The following is a 20,709-nucleotide window of genomic DNA, read 5'->3' on the forward strand; positions in this document are numbered from 1 at the left end:
ATAAATAAATTCCTGATGAACCGCTAATGCGAGTCTTAATGACAGGTTTAGATCCCTCCTGACAATATCTGTCGGGTTAACGAATGGATAAATTTTCTAAATTTTTAATAATATTCATCTGGGGCAACACCAATCAAAAAAATACTAACTTTGTTGGTGTTGTTGTCGTTTTCATCTTTTAGCTGGACATACAAACACACATACACACAGGTAACTACCTTTTATATATTGTATTATTGTGGCACAATGACGTAGCCTCTTTTGAGGGAGCTGGAGGCTTCTACATTAATGAACCTTGTGCCTAACTTGATCTGCACTTGTGCAGCGCAAATGTGTTAAACAGGTGTTTGTGATTTTGAAAATGTTCTGCTATAACTCAAGCCAAGAATGACAGTTTGTTTATAATATTGAACCAAGGCAAAACGATATAAGACCTTAGAAATTGAAAGGTCAAAGCCGGGGAACGCATCATCGAGGCATTCGAAAACAAAACAATGTTTAACCTGTATGAATATACCTTTTCTCTTGTTATGTCCCTCTCTCTCTCTCTCTCTTTCTCTCATTCACTCCCTTTCTCTCTCTTTCTTCATTGAAAGAGAGAATTGAAATATGATTGTATTGTAAAAACAGTTGAAGCTTGCACCCCATACACGGAGGAGAGAGTAGTTTGGTGTGCACATAATGGGTCGACTAAATATGCTCCTGATTGTTAAATCTTAAATAAATTATATATATTTTTATAAAAATGCATTTGTACGCTATTTTTGTACAAGCGTTCGATTTAAGCATACCATTAATGCCGACGATGGGAAGATGCCTGTAACAACACAATGAAAAAGCGACCCATGCCAGACAGTTATAGCCAACGACATATCGAACCGTTTTTGTTGATGTTTCCAACATATGCCTATCGTTTGTATATCGTTGGATGTCGTTTATTCCCCGGGGAGCTGGTTGCGTTCCCAAGACGTTCCTCAACCAAGTAACCCTCCCGGGGAAGCGATAGTATCATATTATCTGTCCCCCACCCTCCCTTTTTTGTACTTTAATTCATTCCAAGCAATTTATATTGCAATCAAGACATAAGACACTACTGTGATTCGAGGTCAGATTTATAGGAGGTATTCTAAGTTATGAAACAAGATGTTTGTACACATTGCACTTACATTTCTACATGTTGGTACACATTGCACTTAAATTTCTACATGTTGGTACAGTCAGAGAAACAAGGAGTAGGGAAGGGATTCCAAAGTCAAGCAACCTGAGAAAAGAAGCTTTGGTATGTTGGACTTGAAAACAACCATGTTATAGTAAGCTGGGAAGCAACCCTGCAGTTCTCCACAAATAAGCAGTTTTGGAAAATCAAAGGTTCGATTCAAAGGTTCATGCAGATTCTCAAGTTCAACAAGATATAACTGAAGGTAGACCAAAAGTTGGATCAACCAAAACCTTTTCAGAATAACCCTCAAGATAAGGAGTGAGAATAACACAGATAATAAAAATCAAAAGTTCAATTATTTTTTACATATTTTGTATTCTCCTTAACTAGCTTTGTTTTTTGCTTCAAGGTCCTATTATAATTATATTTGAATTTCTAAATTTAAACGTCTGTTTTCTTATAGTGAACTAGCAAGAATATCCAGCATTGCCTGGCAATGAATGAAGAACTGTCTCTTGTTCTACACCCACCATTGAACTCCATATTATCGTTTTTTACTTTTTATAATTTTACATTTTGGAGGTAAAGTCTGAGAACATGCTTTGACACATGAAGCAATTAATAAAATTTTGAAAGATTTTTTTTTTTTTTTAAATGTCACCTGGGAATCAGTGAAAATTCTGAGAAATTTTTCTGGAGTGAAGCAGAAGGGATAATCATGTATTTAATCGTCGGTCAGATTTAAAACGAAGAAACAGTGATATCATTTGTTTGTAAAATATTTGGATTAGTTTTATAACTGTATGATTTTTCTTTTGAATGTCTTGCAGGACAATTTGGAGAAGAAACTTCGCCAGCGGATAGAATTACAAGAAATTAATCAACAACAATTAGCTTTGAGGGCTGCCCAAAGGAAAGCACGCAAGGAAGAAGACAACCAATTACGAGAAATGGTATCAAACAAAAACTTTCTTTTTGTGTGTGTGTGAAAATGATGGACAATGTTTAAAATGTAAACAAATCATTAAAAATTAAGAAAAAATATATAATTATAATCTAAAATGATCATGATATAGTAATTTCAAAGAAAGTACTTATGCAGTTTTTGGACTGTGCTGAAATAAAGTTATTTAGAAAGCCATTCTTAACATGGAGTTAATTATTCTCTATGTTCACCTAATAATTTAATAAACAAAAGATATCATTTGCCAATTGTCAGTTGCTGTAATTTTAATGGTTAAGCATTTTGGTACCTTCTGGCAATGTACGTAACCTGTTCAAAATATGCCAATGATAATGCAGTACCTATTCTGCAGAAGCACCAAAAAATGAAATGTTTATGTAAAAAAAAAAATGATTACTCAAACTCTTCACAAGCAAAGTGGAAATTGTCAGGGAATTTTGGAGTCATGCCTGCTGCTGTGACAATACACATGCAGGTGACAAATTCTGTTTGTTTCTGTTCTTTGCGTGTAAGAGGCTTTGTCTGATGGTCATGCTTCAGTTTGAAAGAGCAGTTTGTTTACCCTCTCCTCCCGAGACGGCAAAGTTAGGTACAAGGTCAATTCTTAGTGAAAAAACAGCCCCACTCTCATCATACCCCAAAAGGGCAGGGCAGCACTCTATATGAGCAAAAATAGCCATAATCGGTTTTATCAGCATTACCTGGTGAGGGTGCTTTAGGCGATCATCCATAGATCCCAACTTCCTAAAGAAGTTAAGGCTTGGAAGGATGCCCTCCCCACTCCCCCAAAAAACCTGAACACAACAGGTAATACACATTGAATTATTTGCAAATAAAATAAAAAGTATATTCCATTTAAAAAATAAGTACGAAGCTACCTTGGGTGTGGGTGGGTGTCATCCTCTGTTTATTCTATTCTTAACGTGACACATTTTAACATATTTATCCAAGCTTTATTTTTTAATCATTTTTCACTTTGGCAATCAACAAAATATCACATTTACTGGATGGACTACTTGATTGAAAAATATCTTCAAGGATATAAAATGAATATTAGAAAAAAATATTTATTCAAAGAACGAATGCATCTTTTGTTTATGAACGACATTAGAAATTGTATTCACCGCTTGTTAAATCTCTATCTCTACGATTATATAAACGTCACTTTGTTTGTGCGAGTTCTTTCCTCATAGGTTCTGAAATGACTGAGCCTATATTTTGCAAATATTTTGCAAGCTAATTTATATGTCTGACAGTGTTCTTAGATATGTTTTGTACAGAAATTCATCCGATAAGTATCGGAAATCAAAAAAATTTGATTTTAAAAATAGCTTTTCTGTCTTATAGATAAAAAAGAATAATTTTTACAGGGGAATATTTTACGTTACACCGGCAAGCGAAATAATAAAATCATTTCTTCTTTAAAAACAGATTTCTTTTAATCTGGAAATATAGCTTAGTGGTAAGGCATTCGACTACAGATTGAATGATCCCCTGTTCAGGCCTTGGTCTACCTCACCATTTTATTTTAATTTTTTCTTATGAGTTCAATTTACAATAAAATTTAAAATCATCGCAAATTTCCTTCATTTGCATATTTTAAAAACTAAATATTAATCAGAAGTGACTTTTCGAGGGTATTCATCATCATCATATGTGATATTGTAAACAAACACAGACGGAATTGTATGAATGACATGATCATTATTATTTTTTAAATTTCTTTGCAAATTATTCTACCAGGCAAATTATTCCTCATAATATATAATAATCAATAGGGGATTGATTCTATAATAATACATACGCAATCTACATAAATAAAAATATCATGTTTAAGCATATTGTTCAACCGATCAATGCCAGGTTGCCAGCTGTACAAGTGCTTTCAATAAGTTTCCAGACTTTTTTTGTATAAGCACTTTTATTGATAGTAGACACATGAAACTGTAGCCCCCTTCAAAGTAATCAACTCCGGTCGCAATGCACTTGTGCTATTGCAACAATTTCTTGAAGGCACCGTGGTTGTCCTTTTTGTGAGTGTGTCAATGACCCTCATCACAGCCTCTTTCATTTTCTCAATTATCTCATAATAGCAGCTTCTAAGGTTTTCCATGAGCTTAGGTAATAACCAAAAGTCAGAGGGAGTACGGTCTGGACTATAGGAAGGGTGAGGAACTGTCTTGATGCCCATGACAATGTCTTTCTTTCTGATTTTCTCTGAGCACCCTTGGGACAAACTTCACGCAAGTTTTCCACAACTTCAGTTCCTTGCAAATGATTGCATGTACAATTCCCAAAGTGATATCAAACTGCACTCATTGTTTCTATAGACACACAATAGTTCTTATCTTTATTTGATCAATTAACTTTGGTGTTCTGACTTTTTTTACTCCTCTTACATCTCTCATCATCTCTCACAAAAACCTTGCCTTCTTTGAATCTCTTATGCCACTCAAAAACTGATACTTGATTCATGCACGAGGGTCCAAAAGCAGTCTGAAGCATTCCATATATTTCTGTGGCATTTTATCCAAGTTTAAGACAGAATTTTATTGCATATCGTTCTTCCAAAATGTCCTCACGTCCAGATTGCATTTTTTAAAATTCACTAGCTGTGACAATCAGGCTTTAGTAGGGTGTTTTCCAATTCCTGCTGTAGCTGTTCATTTGAATCTGAAATTATAAAAATTGGTCAATTATCTCATAAGCTCTAAGATGAAAATTCTGTATGTTTTTGTTATATAACAAAAACATACAGAATTTTCAAGAGTCTGCGACAATTTAAAAGTCTGGAAACTTATTGAAGGTACCTCGTAATGTTATCTAAGCTTTTTTTGATTATATCTAATTTTAACCTTAAGCTGATGCTTGAAGAATTGTTCTTAGCCCAGATAAAGACCAGATAAATTGAGCAGATTAAATGTTCGCATCTTAAAAATAAAATTGATCCACTTTTGTTTTTCTCGCTTGCATTGATGTAGTTGATGGCTAAATTTGCTGAAGATGACCGCATTGAACAGATGAACGCCCAGAAACGTCGGATGAAGATGCTTGAACATGGAAGAGAAGCTGAACGGATGATTGAAGAAAAACGACTGAAACGACTCCGTGCAAAGGTAAGTGAAGCATAAATCTAAAAAAAAGACCTCATTTTTTTTTTTTTTTTTTTTTTTTTTTTTATCCTTATTCGCCCACAATAAAGCATATTGTTACTTTAGGAGAAAAATATTTTAAATAATGAATTACTTTGCAAGAGACCAAACCTGTCAACATGTTATGTTTCTTTCAAACTGATTCACTATTTCAAAATCCTTGTCTACTAAATCACATGATCTGCTAAACCAATCACTGTTTAGTATTTTTTGGATTATCTCCCTTATACGAGGATTTTGCTCACACCATTTTGTATGGAAAAAGTTTCTTCTCAGATTGTGTTGATAAATGTTTGCCATTATTTGTCATAAATCTTTTTTGGGGGGAAATAAACTGAATTAGGTTGGATTTTTAGATATAAGAATCCATATATTTGCGATTCATAACCAAGTGCGGTCATAATTTCCTACAGTTTATAAAAACTGATCAAATGTGGACTAAAATTAGAGGGGGAAGTGTGTGATAGATCTATCGCATTTACTTACACAGTAAGTATTAACCCTAACCCTTTCTTAGCTATATATAAAATACCAATTTGTGTTCAATGAATTGTTTCAGCATCAAATAATCTGAAAATATGCCATTGTGATAACACATACTATCCCCCCTTGCTCGACAATCTCCAACCCCAACACTGTTTCTGTGGTTTTCTTTTCCGACATTTTCTCTTCTGGTTCTGTCGTTGTCTTTCACATTGGCAGCTGCCATGGGGGATAAGCATAGATTCACAAGTATAAAATTAAAAATCTAAAACAAAAAACACAAACTCCAAAACATTCTGCAAATATCAGTTTCACTCTGTGTGTGTGTGTGTGTGACACCACCGACCTTCTACATGGCAACACCCACATTCATATTCTGTCAAGGCCGTGTTTATCAGTTGATGTCACCTCATCTCAATCTCCTAAAACTCTTTTGATCTCATTCGAACCATCGTCACAAACCCAAAACAGTTTGTAAACTGTTGCAAAACTCATTGCAACTCCTAAGACTGACCATAAACTAACTCTAAATATATTGACCTTTTTCCCGACACACCTTGATTAGCAATCCTATCTTAGCTATTTTTTTTTGTGGGTTCCTTACCTTTGTTCTGCTGATTAAGTTATATCCTCTTTCTTTTTTTTATATATCTTTTTTTTTTCTTCCTAACACTTGGGGGTGGGGTGTTGTCAAAAGAATCAAACGGTAAAACAAATAAAAAATTTAAAAAATCAAACATTTTAATTTCTTTTTAGCTCTTTTCTTCTTTACAAGTATCAGAGGCCATTAATTAAAATTCTTTATCCCCAAACATTTTTGGACTCTCCGCTCCATCTTAGTTATTTGCTTTTCAGTGTCGCACATTTGATTTTCTGCTCATTTCCTGACAGATTGTTCCACTCCACCTTTTCTACAAGCTTGGTTCCGCAACAGAATATCTGGCCTCACTTTGTTGTATATTCGTATTCTGTGATCGTCTTTGTAGTTTTAATTTCTATGTTTGTTGCATCACACCACCTTTGTGACTGGTTTCTGCGTTGGAATAAACTGATAAAATATTGTATGCAACATGTAGTTAACTCAAAAAAAAAAAAAAAAAAAAAGCAATTATTAATCATACATTCCTAGAGCCATTGTTTATTTTGTTTTCTAGAAGGTAGGATGTCCCACATGGCCATTTGTTGACATGTTTTATGTCTTGCAAACTAATTCACTTTCTAAATCCGGTTATAGTCAGCTAACATACTTCCTAACTTCCAGCATGGCTGCTACCGGATGCAGTGACAAGGCAAATCAGTTCCTTCGCTTTTTTTCTCTCATGCTTTATATCTCCCCTATGCATGTACTTTTTTTTATATTACACTTTTCCAATCTTTCTTTTTTTATTTAATAATTTATTTTTCAGTTTTATTTTAATTAAGAATTATTGGAATTAGTTTTATCTAATTTATTTTTTTTGAAAGAATTATTGAAAACACTTTAAAATCTTTTTAAATTATTCTGGGAATATTGTTAATATAGATTATAATCATGTGCATTGTATATAGAAACTAATCAATTATCAAAAGGTTCTTGCAGAATTTGTAATTTTGGTTTGAACTGATGTATTTTCAAATAAGTTTTCTTTACTCTATATATCATTCTAAAGAGCGTTTTTCACTCTATGTAATCCTTTAAATTTCAATCGTTTTAAAACAATTATGTCTTATTTAGAATGTTGAACACAAGATGAAAAAAAAAAAGCAAATTCGCACAATTTTTTTATTTCAATTCAAGCTAGGCTAAAAAGCTGCTGAAACAGCTGTTGATATCAGCAAAACGTTTGGCTCAAACAACTACTGATCACACAGCACAATGGTGGTTTAAGAAATTTTGTGGCGGTGACGAGTCTTGATGATGATGCGTATATTGGTTGGCCGTAAGATGTTGACAAGGATTAATTAAGGGCCTTATTCGAAGCAAATTCATGCACAACTGTTTGAGAACTTGCTTCTGAATTAGACATTAATGTATACAATGCTTTCCAACCATTTGAGAGAGATTGGAAAGACAAAAAAAAAACTTGATAAATGGGTGCCTCACGAATTGAACGACAATCAAAAGAAATGAAGTGCCATCTTCCCTTCTTTTATGCAACAAGAACAACCCGTTGAAGCACCATAACACTTCCTGAAACCAGACTTGCACCAAAAGGTCATGGTGACTGTTTAGTGGTCTGCAACCATTACAGTTTTTTGAATACAGGTGAAACCATTACAGCAGAGAAGTACAGTCAACAAATAACACCCAACATTAGTCAACAGAAAAAACCCAATTCTAGCTCAATATCCAACCACACGTTGCTAAACAAGCCCTGCACAAGTTGAACGAATTGGTTACAAAACTCTGCCTCATCTGCCATACTCTCCAGACCTCTCACCTACTGACTACCACTTTTTCACGCATCGTGACAACTTTCTGCGTGATAAATGCTTCAAAAACCAAAGCAATATCAAAAACGCCACCAGAATGCAAGATTGTTTATATTACTGGCATAAATTTGTTTTGCATTGTTTGATCAATAAATTTTTGTTTGAGTTAAGATATTTTCATGTGAATTTAAAATATAAAAACCGTAAAAACTTTCTTGTCAACCTGTTAAGAGTACAATTCCCATCACCTCCTTTTATTGTTAGCGCAGCAGAAATTAAACGTCTTTTTGTGATTTCTAATTTCGATTGTTGTTTTGTTATTTTAGCATGAGGAAGATGAAATGCAACGTGAATTGCGAAAGCTTGAAGAACTCAAGAAAGCCATCATTGAAGAAGAACGCCAGAAACTGCTGAAGGAACACGCAACAAAACTCATTGGATATTTACCAAGGGTTTGTGTCTTTTAAATTATTCCTGAACTGAAAAATCTGGCGCATTTGTGTTTGAAATGCAGAGATGCATATTTCAAGCAAACCATTGAATGACAATCAAAGACTGTTGGTCATTCATGACTGAAACTTGGTGGACAAGTCATGCATAGACTGAAGTTTATTTGTATCAAGTTTTAGCAGTCCAATTAGAAAACTCATATCATGGGATAATATTCATTGTAACATCAAGCGTTGATCGTTTTATTGCATAATTTCACCCACAGATATTATGCAAATTTAAACATGACAGCACGTTTTTTCTGTCTGGTCACAATGTAGGAAGCAGTACTGTCTTAGCCACCAATACTGATGAGAATAGGTTATTGCATATTCTACCACACTTTTTTTAAAAAGGGATGGGGGGGGGTATTTATGGCATTTCTAACAGTAAATTTCAACCCAAAAAATACCCGACATCTTCGTAGAAATGACTCGATTAGGAAGCATGCCTCTTTTATGTAAGCTAATCTTTCTTCCATGCCCGATCTTTTTTTTTCTTTAAACTTAACTGTGACTGGGTTTTAAAACAACAAATTATTTTCCTGAAAGGAAAAAAAGAATTTCATTACTTTGGCCACAACTTAATATGGAGTCATCAAATTCAACCAGAAATCATAAAATCAAGGATAAATACTCTTCATATTTGAGGAAATTTTTAAAATAACTTCTTTTTTTTTCTTTTTTCAGGGAGTAATCCGAGACGAGGAAGATATCGATATGCTCGGAGAAGACTTTAAGAAAGTTTACAGTAAAAGAGAAAGAGATCCATTTTCTGAAGAGATATGAGAACTTTGTTTTGTACCTGAAGGGGTTTTAGGGGAAAAAATTTTTTTTTTTTTTTTTTTTAAATAACTCCACCCAGTAAGTATATAGTCTACATAAAATATTTCCTGAATTTTTTTTTTTTTTCCTTTCTGTTAATCGAGGGTACTTTTATTTGCTATCTTCATTGTGCATGAGTATCTTATGCCTTGCTACTTCTGTGCTGGCTCATGACAAATTGGTAGCGAGTATTTTGTTTGTGACACCATCAGTAGAACTTTCTCTATGTGGTTTGGTTTTTCAAAAGAACTTTGAGCGCTTGTTAAGATAGAGTTGGCAGATTGATTTTTTTTTAAATTTGCCGTTTTAAGCAAAAACAGTACTTACTTGTCATGTCGAAAATAATATATTAAAAATTAAGAAAATTCATCAAGTAGAAAATTATAGTTAAAAATAATTTTTACATAAAACTGGGGGAAATTGCATTTCCCTAGATGTAAACACCTTAAAGATAGTGAATACAAGGAACATACTTATCTCCCTTTTCGACACTTTAATGGCGGACTTTTTTTTACTTTTTACTAAAAACACAATAGTTGTTCTACTCAATGAACTTTTATAATTTTTGGATATATTACTATTTTCGACATAAGAATAAAATAAACACTGTTGTTTTTGCTTAAAATGACATTTAAAAAACAAAATCAATCTGTCAATTCTATCTATATAAGCACCGGACTTTTTTGTCCTTATTTTAATACTCTGACCTCTTTTGTCATAATCTATAAACCATCTGTTCAAAATTCCCTGAAAGTTACCGACTACCACAAAAGCCACGTGAAGAATATTTCAGTTACTAATTTTACAATCGACTGAACATGAAATAAAACAACTTTTCTTGAAAAAATTACAAATGACTTTTATTTAAGTACACAAATTGAGAAAAAAAATCTTTTTTTGTTTTTTTTTTAATTTCATTAAAAAAAAAAAAAATTTGAAAAGTAATGTTTTCCTTTGATTTAGGTGCACAAGCAAACCATAATACTTGGCTTTAAATTTTAATTCAAATCAGAAATTACTTTCTTGTAGACAATTAGTTGGAAGGCTTCAAATTTTTTCTCAGATTTTGTAATCTAAGAGTCTGCCATTTTACACATTCATTGTTAATACAAAAAAAAAAAAATGGTTGATAGGAGTTCCTTTCAAAACTTAAATAATTGTCATTTAAGTTATGGTTTGAATTAATAGCTAAACTATTTTTGCATGCAGCCTCGTATCAAATAACAGAAAACACATCTTGTTTTGTTGAGTTCAGTTAAGATGGTGGCAACAAGAGTTAACTGGCTACAGTTGTTGCTGAGGTGACAACTTGTGTGGCTGATAAAGACTGAGCGATGGATGATGTTGTAGTCGTTAAAGCTGATGGTGCAATGGATGTAGAGATTGTTGTTGCCGTTGAAACAGCCTGTTGTGTGGATGAGCGCGGTCTCCGCTTTTGTTCGGCTTGAAATTCTTGCTGTTGAATCAATGCTTCCCGCAGAATCTTGAAGGCAGCAGGAGTAGCATATGGCGTCTGTGTGATCGGATCCATGTATCGAGCTGGTTGACGGGTGACAGGACAAAGAGTCTTTGAATTTGACGATGCTGATTTTGGTTTGTTTTGAGGAAAACACTCGCGGAATTTCTTGTCGTCTGTGAATGTAATAAAGGTTCGAGAACATTTTGGACCTATGATGGATTTTTTGGGCGGATTATTTTCATCTTTGCTTGGTGACGTTCCACTTGCTTCATCTGTCGGTTCCTCTTTCATTGCCAGAGAATTAGCACTGAAAATTGGAAAAAAAATAAATAAACAATTCACCTTTTTCTTTTTCAATATTTCTGGAAAAATCCTTCACTACCATATTTCATTTTGTAAAAAAAAAAATAAATAAACAATTCACCTTTTTCTTTTTCAATATTTCTGGAAAAATCCTTCACTACCATATTTCATTTTGTAAAAAAAAAAAAAGGTTGTTTCAGTATTATTCAGAATATTTTGACTGCACAATGTTTCAGTCGATGTAATCTCCAATCATTTTCATGTTAATTTTATACACACACACATATAATATGTAGTGATATATATATATATATATATATATATACACACACACACACACCTATGTGAGATTGTATATTTAAGGTTCCCAAAATTTATTTGTGACATTCTTCTGGAAGTTCAAGGTTCAATCCTTAGTGCTGGTATTTACTTAAGATTTCTACAAAGTCATGACTAACGGAATGAGAGTTTGATAAGATACACCTAAAGGTCAGAGGTTACATCGTCAAAAAACATGGTGTGAATAATGCTATCTCAAAAAATCAGAAACATAGAAAGATGTTTTAGGTTCTTTTTTTTATGCATATTGCCACTAAAAAATAAGCTACTGTGGGAACAGCCAGATTTATATAAGGGCAATCTTGTCTGAATGATGCAGTAAGGAAACCCACAAGATCAGTGTAGTATCTGTTTTGATGCTACACTTTACTTTTTCTGTCCTCGGTTGGTGGAGGAGAAATCTTTCATGACAGATTATTTTTGTTCCTATCCAGAGTGCCCCTTATTGGGAAGCTGTATTTTCTCCACAAGATTATATGTTGAAATATTTAAATAACTATTGCTTTAAATACAGAAATTATATTTAAAGTTTTGGTTTTCTGTTCTTCTATGTCCATTTTTTTCCCCCATGTTTTTCATCAAAATGTGTAACGTATTAGTTGTCTCACAGGCCATCATCAGTGATTGCTCACTGGCAGTAACCTGTGGTGTTCCTTGGAGACCAAGTGACGACAAGTCTCCCCAGATTTCTAGTGTTCTCCACTTCTTGACCACTTGTACAGATGATTGCATGTTATCGCAACAACTGTTGTCACTGATTTCTCGTTGGCATCAGCCATTGATGTTTCCTGGGGTTTGGGTGACAAAATGCCTCCCCAAGGTACCAGATTTGAACTGCACACTTCCAGTGGAGATTTAGTCAGTATTCTCTCACCTTGGTCTTTCCATCCTCCTTGACCCTTCACAACTAGTTGGTGTGGTGTGGCGCCAGTCGATGTCATCTACACCAGTTTTTTTATTATCATTACTATTATTATTATGATAATAATAAGGGTGCTTGTGCAGTGTACGCACGTGTATTTTAAATATTTTCAAGTTACATTAAATTTGGGTTTGTATTACCGTTCACATAGATTCGAAAAAGTTGTCAAAAAAACAAATATATAGCAAATAAATGTTATCAAAGGCAAGATAAGTTACTTTTCTACCTAACTGGAAATGTTTTTAGGGTTTTGTATTATTATACACCTAGATTCGAAAAAGTGGTCAGAAATCAAATATACACCAAATAAATGTTATCAAAAGCAAGATAAGTTACTCTTCTACCTATCTGGAAAGGTTTTTAGAGGTTTTACTCACTTTAAAACGTGTACTCGCTTCGAAAATCATACAATGTTTATCGACATATTTAAAAAAGAAAAATGTCGGCATATTTGGTCGAAAAGTAACCTTGCCTTTGATAACATTTATTTGTTATATATTTGTTTTTTGACAACTTTTTTAATCTATATGTATAGTAAAACAAACCCGTCATGTAAATTATTTACAGTTAAAATGTTATAAAAAAACAAAAACTTGAAGTTTTAAATATATTTCAAAGAAATAAATTACGCCCGGTGCTAAAATATTGATAATTCACCGATCGTAAAAAACAAAACAACAAAAAACTGTTGTGAAAACTGCTGACTTTAAAATATTTGAAAATACTTACTCAATGAAAAGTTTTATTTATTATTAAAAGAACGAACTGAAAAATATATAAAAATTGTTTGTTTTGCAGTAAAAAAAAAATAAATAAATAAATAAAATGAAATATTTGACTTACGATATTTTGATTAAAATTATCCCAAATGTGCAATAATAATTATTATCCGAATGGAGAATTGTTCTTTCTCTTTAGAAAATACATGGACAATCGGTAACACATATTACTAGCCATATTTTATTTATGCCTGTTAGCATGACCACGTGGTTGAACACCGGAAGCTGTCTATACCTACAACTTAATCAGGAAGTGACGTTACGCTGTCATATGCATCCGCCTTCTTTCTCGGTAGCCACGCCTTTAGCTCACATGCGCAGATCGCGATGCTATAATGATTAGATCACTCTGACAGATGTTAAAACATTTAAAAATAAATGTTTTAATTTCAACGATGTTTCTTGCGGTTGACAGTGGTCATGTGGATTCGTTTCTGTCGGTGATGGCTTCTGTTGCCAGGTTTGAATTTATCAGCAGGTGTTAATCATGACACCCTGCACTGATGATTCCCGAAAAGATGAAAAACTAGTTTCTGTAGATAGTAAATAATATATATATATATTATATATATATAAATAATTAGCAGAACTTCTGTACCGGCATTGCCCAATAAAAGTATGACACAAAGTCAGAACAGATTCAGTAAAATCTGGGACTACCATACTACTTATAGGAATTTATGATAATGAATAAAATTGACTGATATCCGCAAACTACATCACGTATTGGCTAGTAGTGTGACTATATTGAATTTATATTTTCCTGTATATATAGAGGAGGCGAGAGAGAGTATAAAAAATTTTTTAAGATTAAGTTTACCTGGGTTCTTCTCCATCTTCTTCTACATTAATTTCTGGTTCTGATTGAGATGTTGGCAGTTGTTCAATAAGGGGCATCGTTACCGATTGGTAACGAATAACAGGACCTTTGTATGACGTCTTTTGCACTCGACTCTTCTTCTTTTCCGATTCTAAACGTTGGTAAGTTTCTATGATGAAAAACGAAAATCAGTCAAAAAAAAAAAAAAAAATCAGTCAAAAAAAAAAAAAAAATCTGTCCAGTTATGAAGTCACATTTTTGGGATACAAAAACTTGAACAGAAATGCAATTGGATCTTCACACAGTTTCTTATGTAAAGATATGAAAACACACAGTCAAATCCATAGAAATAGACAATCTTACGTAGGAGAGAGAACGAAACTACAAAACCTGCCAGGCAAATTTGGCACAAACTAATCTTAAGATGCCAGGTAGGTCATCAGAGAGAGGAACTAAAATGTTAATTTTTATCTTATTTTATCAAGACTCTGAAGTGTAAGAGTGCCACAGTGATATGGTCCAGATTTTTTTTTGGAGGGGGAGGGGGCTAGGTAGAGAGTTGAGCAACAAGAATTACTAATACTAAAAACATTTACAAGCTTCAAAACTATTAGGATATAATTGCATCCAATTTAGCATGAAATACCCTTGGTATGCTGTGTGCATTAGATGGGTGGAGCGGGGTCAAAAAATACTACTACTACTATTAATAATAATAAACAGCCTCTGAGCGCATTGGATATAATCGTACTAAAGTTGGCATGAAGAGCCCTCAGGATGCCAAGTATGTAATAAATGGGTGAATGTTCAAAATTAAAATATTATTACTAATCTACCATTGACAAAAATAAAAATGGGTTTAAAAAAAAAAAAAAAAAAGACTAAAAAGATATAAATCTAATATATAAACGGCTATACGTCTGCCTGTCTCCATATTTTCAAACTCTATCTCCTCCAAAACTAAAACTTGCAGAGCAGAGATAGGGGCCTCAAATAATTGGATTTTTTTACGAACAATTCTTTTACGGGTTTTTAGATATTTAAAATAGTGTTTAAGGAGTTAGAAATGGGTCAAAATTGAAAAAATCGTTATACATTTTGTACATTCATCTTTATTTTTAATCAGTTCACATGAGTGTCGCATTGGTACAGTGGTAACATCACCAGCTTTGAATGCTACAATTTCGGTTTCGATTCTAGCTGATGGCACCCAAATACTTTTTTTTTTTTTACTTTTGAAATCACGACTATATAATAATATATACAAAATTTGTACAAATTTAAGCGTATTTTACGCCCGGGCAAAGCCCCACCACCACCACCACCACCACCACTGCTAGTCATATGAAACATAAGTATCAGATTAGAATAAAAGGAATAAATATATTTTGTTCAAGTTGAAGTTTATAAAAAAACATTGCAGAAATCATGTTTGAAGATAGTACTGATACATAAATATACAAACATTCTAATGCTGTATTTATTCAATCTGTTATTATGGGCCAAGTATCTCTACAATATGAAAAAGAAAAAGTTATTACAAAGTGTGACTTTCGCTTTTTTTCCATTATTTTTGCCATAGTTATCTCAACATTAAATCAATTTTAAGTTACATGGTGATGAAAATATGTTTACCAAGTTTAGTGATGATTGCTCAAGCAATGTAGCCAGTACATAAATGAACAAATTCAACAGAAAGCATAACCTCCACTTTGGCTGGTGTAACCAAATAAACAAACTTTATATTTATGTGAATACAAAGGAAAATACAATAATCATTTTTAAAACCAAATTCAATGCTAAAAGATTTTTTTTTTTCAATAAAAAAAAAATAAATCAAATATTATAGTAAACTCCAACCTTCTTCATTATCAAGCTATAACGACAAATGCTGGTGATAACTGATTTCTTAGTATGAAATTTGGTTTCAAAAATGATTCTTATATTTTCAATTCTACAGTGCTTTTCAAGGTAGAAATATTGGATCTGTGAATAGAAATGTTTAGATTCGAAAGCAAGTTCAAGCTCAAGGATGTCTAGATTCTGGTAGGTTCAGATTTGAGAAGTCCTTCTGTATTTGATACTAGCAGCAAAACCCAATATTGCCCTAGATTGAACGAGGATCAACTAATGTTCAACACTTCCAAGACTTTTATTGTAATGAAAACTGGTGAAATTTCCCATTTTTCAATCAAATTGATTAATTGTTTGTTCTAGTTGGGGATCCATTATTGTGCATCGGGACAAAGTATTACATGCCTCTCTGCAGTGACTTAGTTCACAATCTATCGTAGTCTACATTGCACTGCAGAGAAACTACTGTTGATTTAATAGAATCATTTTATATAAATGCTTGAATTAAAGTTTAAAATGTCAAGTATTATGGTTTAAATTGTGTTCTAAACAGAAACATTTATTTTGAATATGCCCGTTTTACCAAAGAACCAAAAATTCTTAAAAGCACTTGTGATGTTAACTTTGATCAAAATCGGACCGTCCTTTAAACTGGATTTTTTTTTATACTTATCGGAGGAATTCTGATACAAAATCTGAGAACACTTCCAGACACAAAGAACATTTCTGTGGAATTAAAAAAAAAAAAGTCAGCCCAGTCGTTTCAGAGTCCATAAGAAATTAACTCCCACAAAGTGCATTTTATATATAAGTGGAGATAGAAAGAGAGATTTTGTTGGCACACATAATTTTATCGTATCAGGTGAATCAAAGAATTTTCTTTTGTTATTTTTTAAAATTAAATTATTTGCTTACCCAAAGATTTTAAATTATATTCTTCTGTGATTTTGGCTTCCTCGAGCAATTCTGCTTGCGTTAAACGCCGCACTTCGGCAACATTCTTTTTTGCGGCAATCTCTTTCATCATTTTGTGACGAACTTCTCGTTCCTTTTCTCGAATTTGAGTGGCTTTCGACTTCTCTGCTGTGGAACGGCGCACAGATTTTCTTTGAGCTAAAAGAAAATTTTTTTTTCATTTTTTTATATTTCATGATAAATGAAGATTGAACGGAAATCGTTTCACAAAGTTGAACTCCCTAAAATGGGGATGGTCACTACATTTGATGGGTCACAGAATCAGCAAAGATATGTATGGCAGGACAAGATATTCAAATCCATATTTGATATTTTGTGAAATACAAAGAGATATCGAAGATATATGTTAGATATTGGCAGGAAGAAGAAAACATTCGATGGGTTGCACACATGCAAATGGATTCCATGTGAAGAATGCGGGATTTTCTACCACTAATGAAATGCATAATTTGACCCAGAAATATGTGAGAGGATATCGGTCAAAGGATTAAAACAATAGGAAAAGAATGTTTTTATAAATAAAATCACAAAGAAAGTCAGTCGGTCAGAGACAGCAAAGCTCATCACCATTTCTTCACTGTCCAACAGTCGCCTAAACCCACAACACCCCACACGTTTTTCAGAATTGTCAAAACACCAGTAATAATTAATAATCAAAAGCTGATTTGCTGATGTGAAATAAAAGCAATATATTTTTTGTAGATCAACTGTGTTGTGGTTTTACTTCACTGTCAGGGTGTATATATATTTGTACCAGCGACAAAAGCAGATGTTAACATTTATATACACTGGACAAACACATTTTGAACAATCGGCCACAACAAATCACATTTTTTGGTTTTAGAAATAACTAAGAAATGTTTCTGTTTTTAAAAATGCTGAAATTCAAATAACTTTTTCATGTTAAGCATAGTTTGTCTGTTTTTATTAATAACATATCAACCCCATTTTTAAAAATTAGTTATCTACGGACACATGTTTCATCATACCACAGTTTATCTGCGTAGCTGACTGGACTACTGGCTCGAACTTCCAGCTATTTTTTAAAATGATATTCTTGACATGCTCTGGCAATTGGTTCTTAAAATTACTCTCTGCATACAAATATAACTGCATATAATCTGGTTAATGCCAACATTTTGGACCAGACTGCAAGGGTAACAGATGTGAGACATGGCCTGGTGTCATCCACCCAAGAGTTGAAAATACCCATAACACCCTAAACACCAAAAACGGATGAAGAAAAGAAGCAAATAGGTAGTGTGATTAATTTCTTAATATTTCCAACCTTATCATCACCAGGACAGTAGAATTTGTTTGCTAAATGCGTGACTTCCGACTTTTAAAATTTTAAAAACTCCGACTCTGATCTCAGAAATATTCTCCAACCACTAGTAATAATTTGTATAGGCTACTAGCAGGCTGCCTGGTGTTGCCCAGTTGTAAAATACGTATAAATATCATATTTTAATCAATGCAGAATTCTTATTTATTATAAACAGAAATACCATAGGTATTAAACATAACGTTAAATTCCTTTAGAAAAAAAAAAGAAAATGAAGTTTAACAAAAAAAAAATAGAAAGAAACTGAGACACGTGCATGCAAATATTAAGGTTGTTTTTTAAACAGTTCACTTCTTATAAGTAAAAAAAAATAAAAAAATACTTGAGTTGAGATAGAAACCAAAACCTAAACAGTGAATCTGTCCGAATTTAACTTAGTAGCAGCCAAATTATACGCATTTAACTACTAGAACTTGTAAAAATCAATTCCATAAAACCATTTACAAGTAAGACAAAGAGAAAGAAGAGGAAGTAAAAACCACTTGAAATAATTATAAACTTTTATTTAAAAAGGGAAAAATAAATTTAAAGGAGAGGAAGAAAAAAAATAATAAAGTCTGAAGTTCACTTTTTAACCGTATAAAAGACTGTATTTTGACTACCAAAAAATGTCCTCTTTTGGCGAATCTTAAAGGTTCTAGTAACAGTTCAGGAGAGAGAAAGAATAGAATTAAAAGATAAAAGATTAAGAAAGAGGCAAAACTTACTTTGAGGTAAGAATAGTTTTTTTAGAAGCAAGGATAATTTATTCAGATTTTTTTAGAGAAAAGAATTGTCATTCCTGCTTGCGATAGCATAAAAATAAAAAATGTCTCGTTGGATTTTCTTTTTTTTTATCAAATAAATATTTGTCAGCTTTTACTTAGAAAAAAGACATTACTCGTCCTGATGTAGCTACGACAGCTTAGTCGAACGAAAACTTTTTCTTATCAGAAAAGGCTCTTTCTTCTTGCTGCACCATTGAAGATTATACATTTTCCTTTTCACTTCGAATATTTCCTGAGGAACAAACAAATTATTGTTGTTTGCACCGTCACTTTTTTCACTCGTCAGAGGTTTAACATTTGCACTTATTTCTTTTCTTCTAGACAAGACTTTTGACTTGATTTTTTTTTTAATTCTCTGTCTAAACTCAGTCGGTATTTTACTCTTCATTTTTGTCATCTAGACGAGAATTTAACTGACGAAATAAGACCTTCATCTAGAGCCTCCTGATGTCTCGCCACGATGAGTTACTACATCCAAGTCCGACATTTTCAAACAACGACCTTTCACTCCCAAAGGCCAAGGCAGCAACTGCCTTTTTTCACTTCCATTTTCACTTAAATGGGCGAGCAAAAAATCACTCGACCAATCGTCAACAAAGAAACAGTCACGTGCTATCAGTAGCAGTCTATAACTACTTGCATAGAGGGGGGGGGGTTAAAGAAAGAAAAGAAAGAGAGAAGGAAAGATAGATGAAAGAATTAAATTCTGACAAACCAAGTATGATAACAATTAGACCAGCATGACACAATCTTTAAAAAAACTACTTATTCTTAACATAAGTAATCTGTAATATGAACTGTGCATGCGTGAAACAGCAAACAGATAAATATGATCCCATGTACCATTTTTGCAATTTTGACCCCTTAGCAGCACTTTTCCGGATAAAAACAGATTAAAAAGTTTTCCACGTGTCTGAATATCCTACATACCAAATTTCAAGTTGGAAGATCAAAAATTTGTTGAGTATATAGTTTGAAAAGTGTCCTCACACACACCTTCTCACTTTTATAGATATACTAGCAGGCCGTCCGGCATTGCCCAGTTGTAAAATACGCATAAATATAATATTTTAATTAATATAGAAACTGAGGCATGTGCACGCAAGTATGTTTTTTTTCAAAACACTTCACTTATTGTAATTAAAAAAAAAATAGTCAAGCTGAGATTGAAACCAAAATTTAAAGACATTGAGTCAAATACAATAACCATTACACCAGCTTGACACGGCATTTACGAAATGTTTTCTAAAAATCTTATTTTTAACATAAAGCTGCTGTAATGGTTCTTGACTGCGCATGCGCAGTCATGAAACAGTTGACAAATAGATAAAAATCCGACGGCTCCCATATACCAATTTGCTAATTTGGACTTCTTAGCAGCCCTTTTTTTTCCAGATGAAAACCGATTATAAAGTTTTCTACATGTCTGAATATCCTATATACCAAATTTCAAGTCTTTAGATTAAAAATATATTGAGTATATAGGTTGAAAGTCTCCTCACACACACATTCTCACTTTTATAGAATATAAGATAGATTACTTGTAGCAATATGTCTATTACAAACATTAACAAACTTGTTCAAGTGTCAACAAATTCATTTGATTTTTAAAAGTGACACATAATGAAAAACAGAATTATGGAATCAGTTCATCAAATTCTCG

At 32.9% G+C, this 20,709-nt stretch overlaps 2 protein-coding genes across 2 annotated transcripts in view; one reads left to right on the forward strand and one right to left on the reverse strand.

Annotated features, from left to right (window-relative positions):
• The window catches only part of LOC145300031 (meiosis-specific nuclear structural protein 1-like), a 47,640-nt gene extending 38,131 nt beyond the window's left edge, over window positions 1–9,509 (forward strand). The window contains exons 8-11 of the mRNA XM_080144451.1: window positions 1,990–2,112; window positions 5,105–5,239; window positions 8,497–8,622; window positions 9,349–9,509. Of these exons, the coding sequence (XP_080000577.1) occupies window positions 1,990–2,112; window positions 5,105–5,239; window positions 8,497–8,622; window positions 9,349–9,447 (483 nt within the window). The 3' untranslated portion in view covers window positions 9,448–9,509. The remainder of the gene's footprint in view (window positions 1–1,989; window positions 2,113–5,104; window positions 5,240–8,496; window positions 8,623–9,348) is intronic.
• An 807-nt stretch (window positions 9,510–10,316) lies between these two features.
• LOC145300047 (vacuolar protein sorting-associated protein 72 homolog) overlaps window positions 10,317–20,709 on the reverse strand; it is a 36,484-nt gene continuing 26,091 nt past the window's right edge. The window contains exons 5-7 of the mRNA XM_080144452.1: window positions 16,875–17,072; window positions 14,106–14,274; window positions 10,317–11,249 (exon numbers count right to left, since the gene is read on the reverse strand). Of these exons, the coding sequence (XP_080000578.1) occupies window positions 10,760–11,249; window positions 14,106–14,274; window positions 16,875–17,072 (857 nt within the window). The 3' untranslated portion in view covers window positions 10,317–10,759. The remainder of the gene's footprint in view (window positions 11,250–14,105; window positions 14,275–16,874; window positions 17,073–20,709) is intronic.

Source organism: Euprymna scolopes, chromosome 2 (genome assembly GCF_053919585.1).
Source record: "Euprymna scolopes isolate OS-2025 chromosome 2, ASM5391958v1, whole genome shotgun sequence".
Taxonomy (NCBI): Eukaryota; Metazoa; Mollusca; class Cephalopoda; order Sepiida; family Sepiolidae; genus Euprymna; species Euprymna scolopes.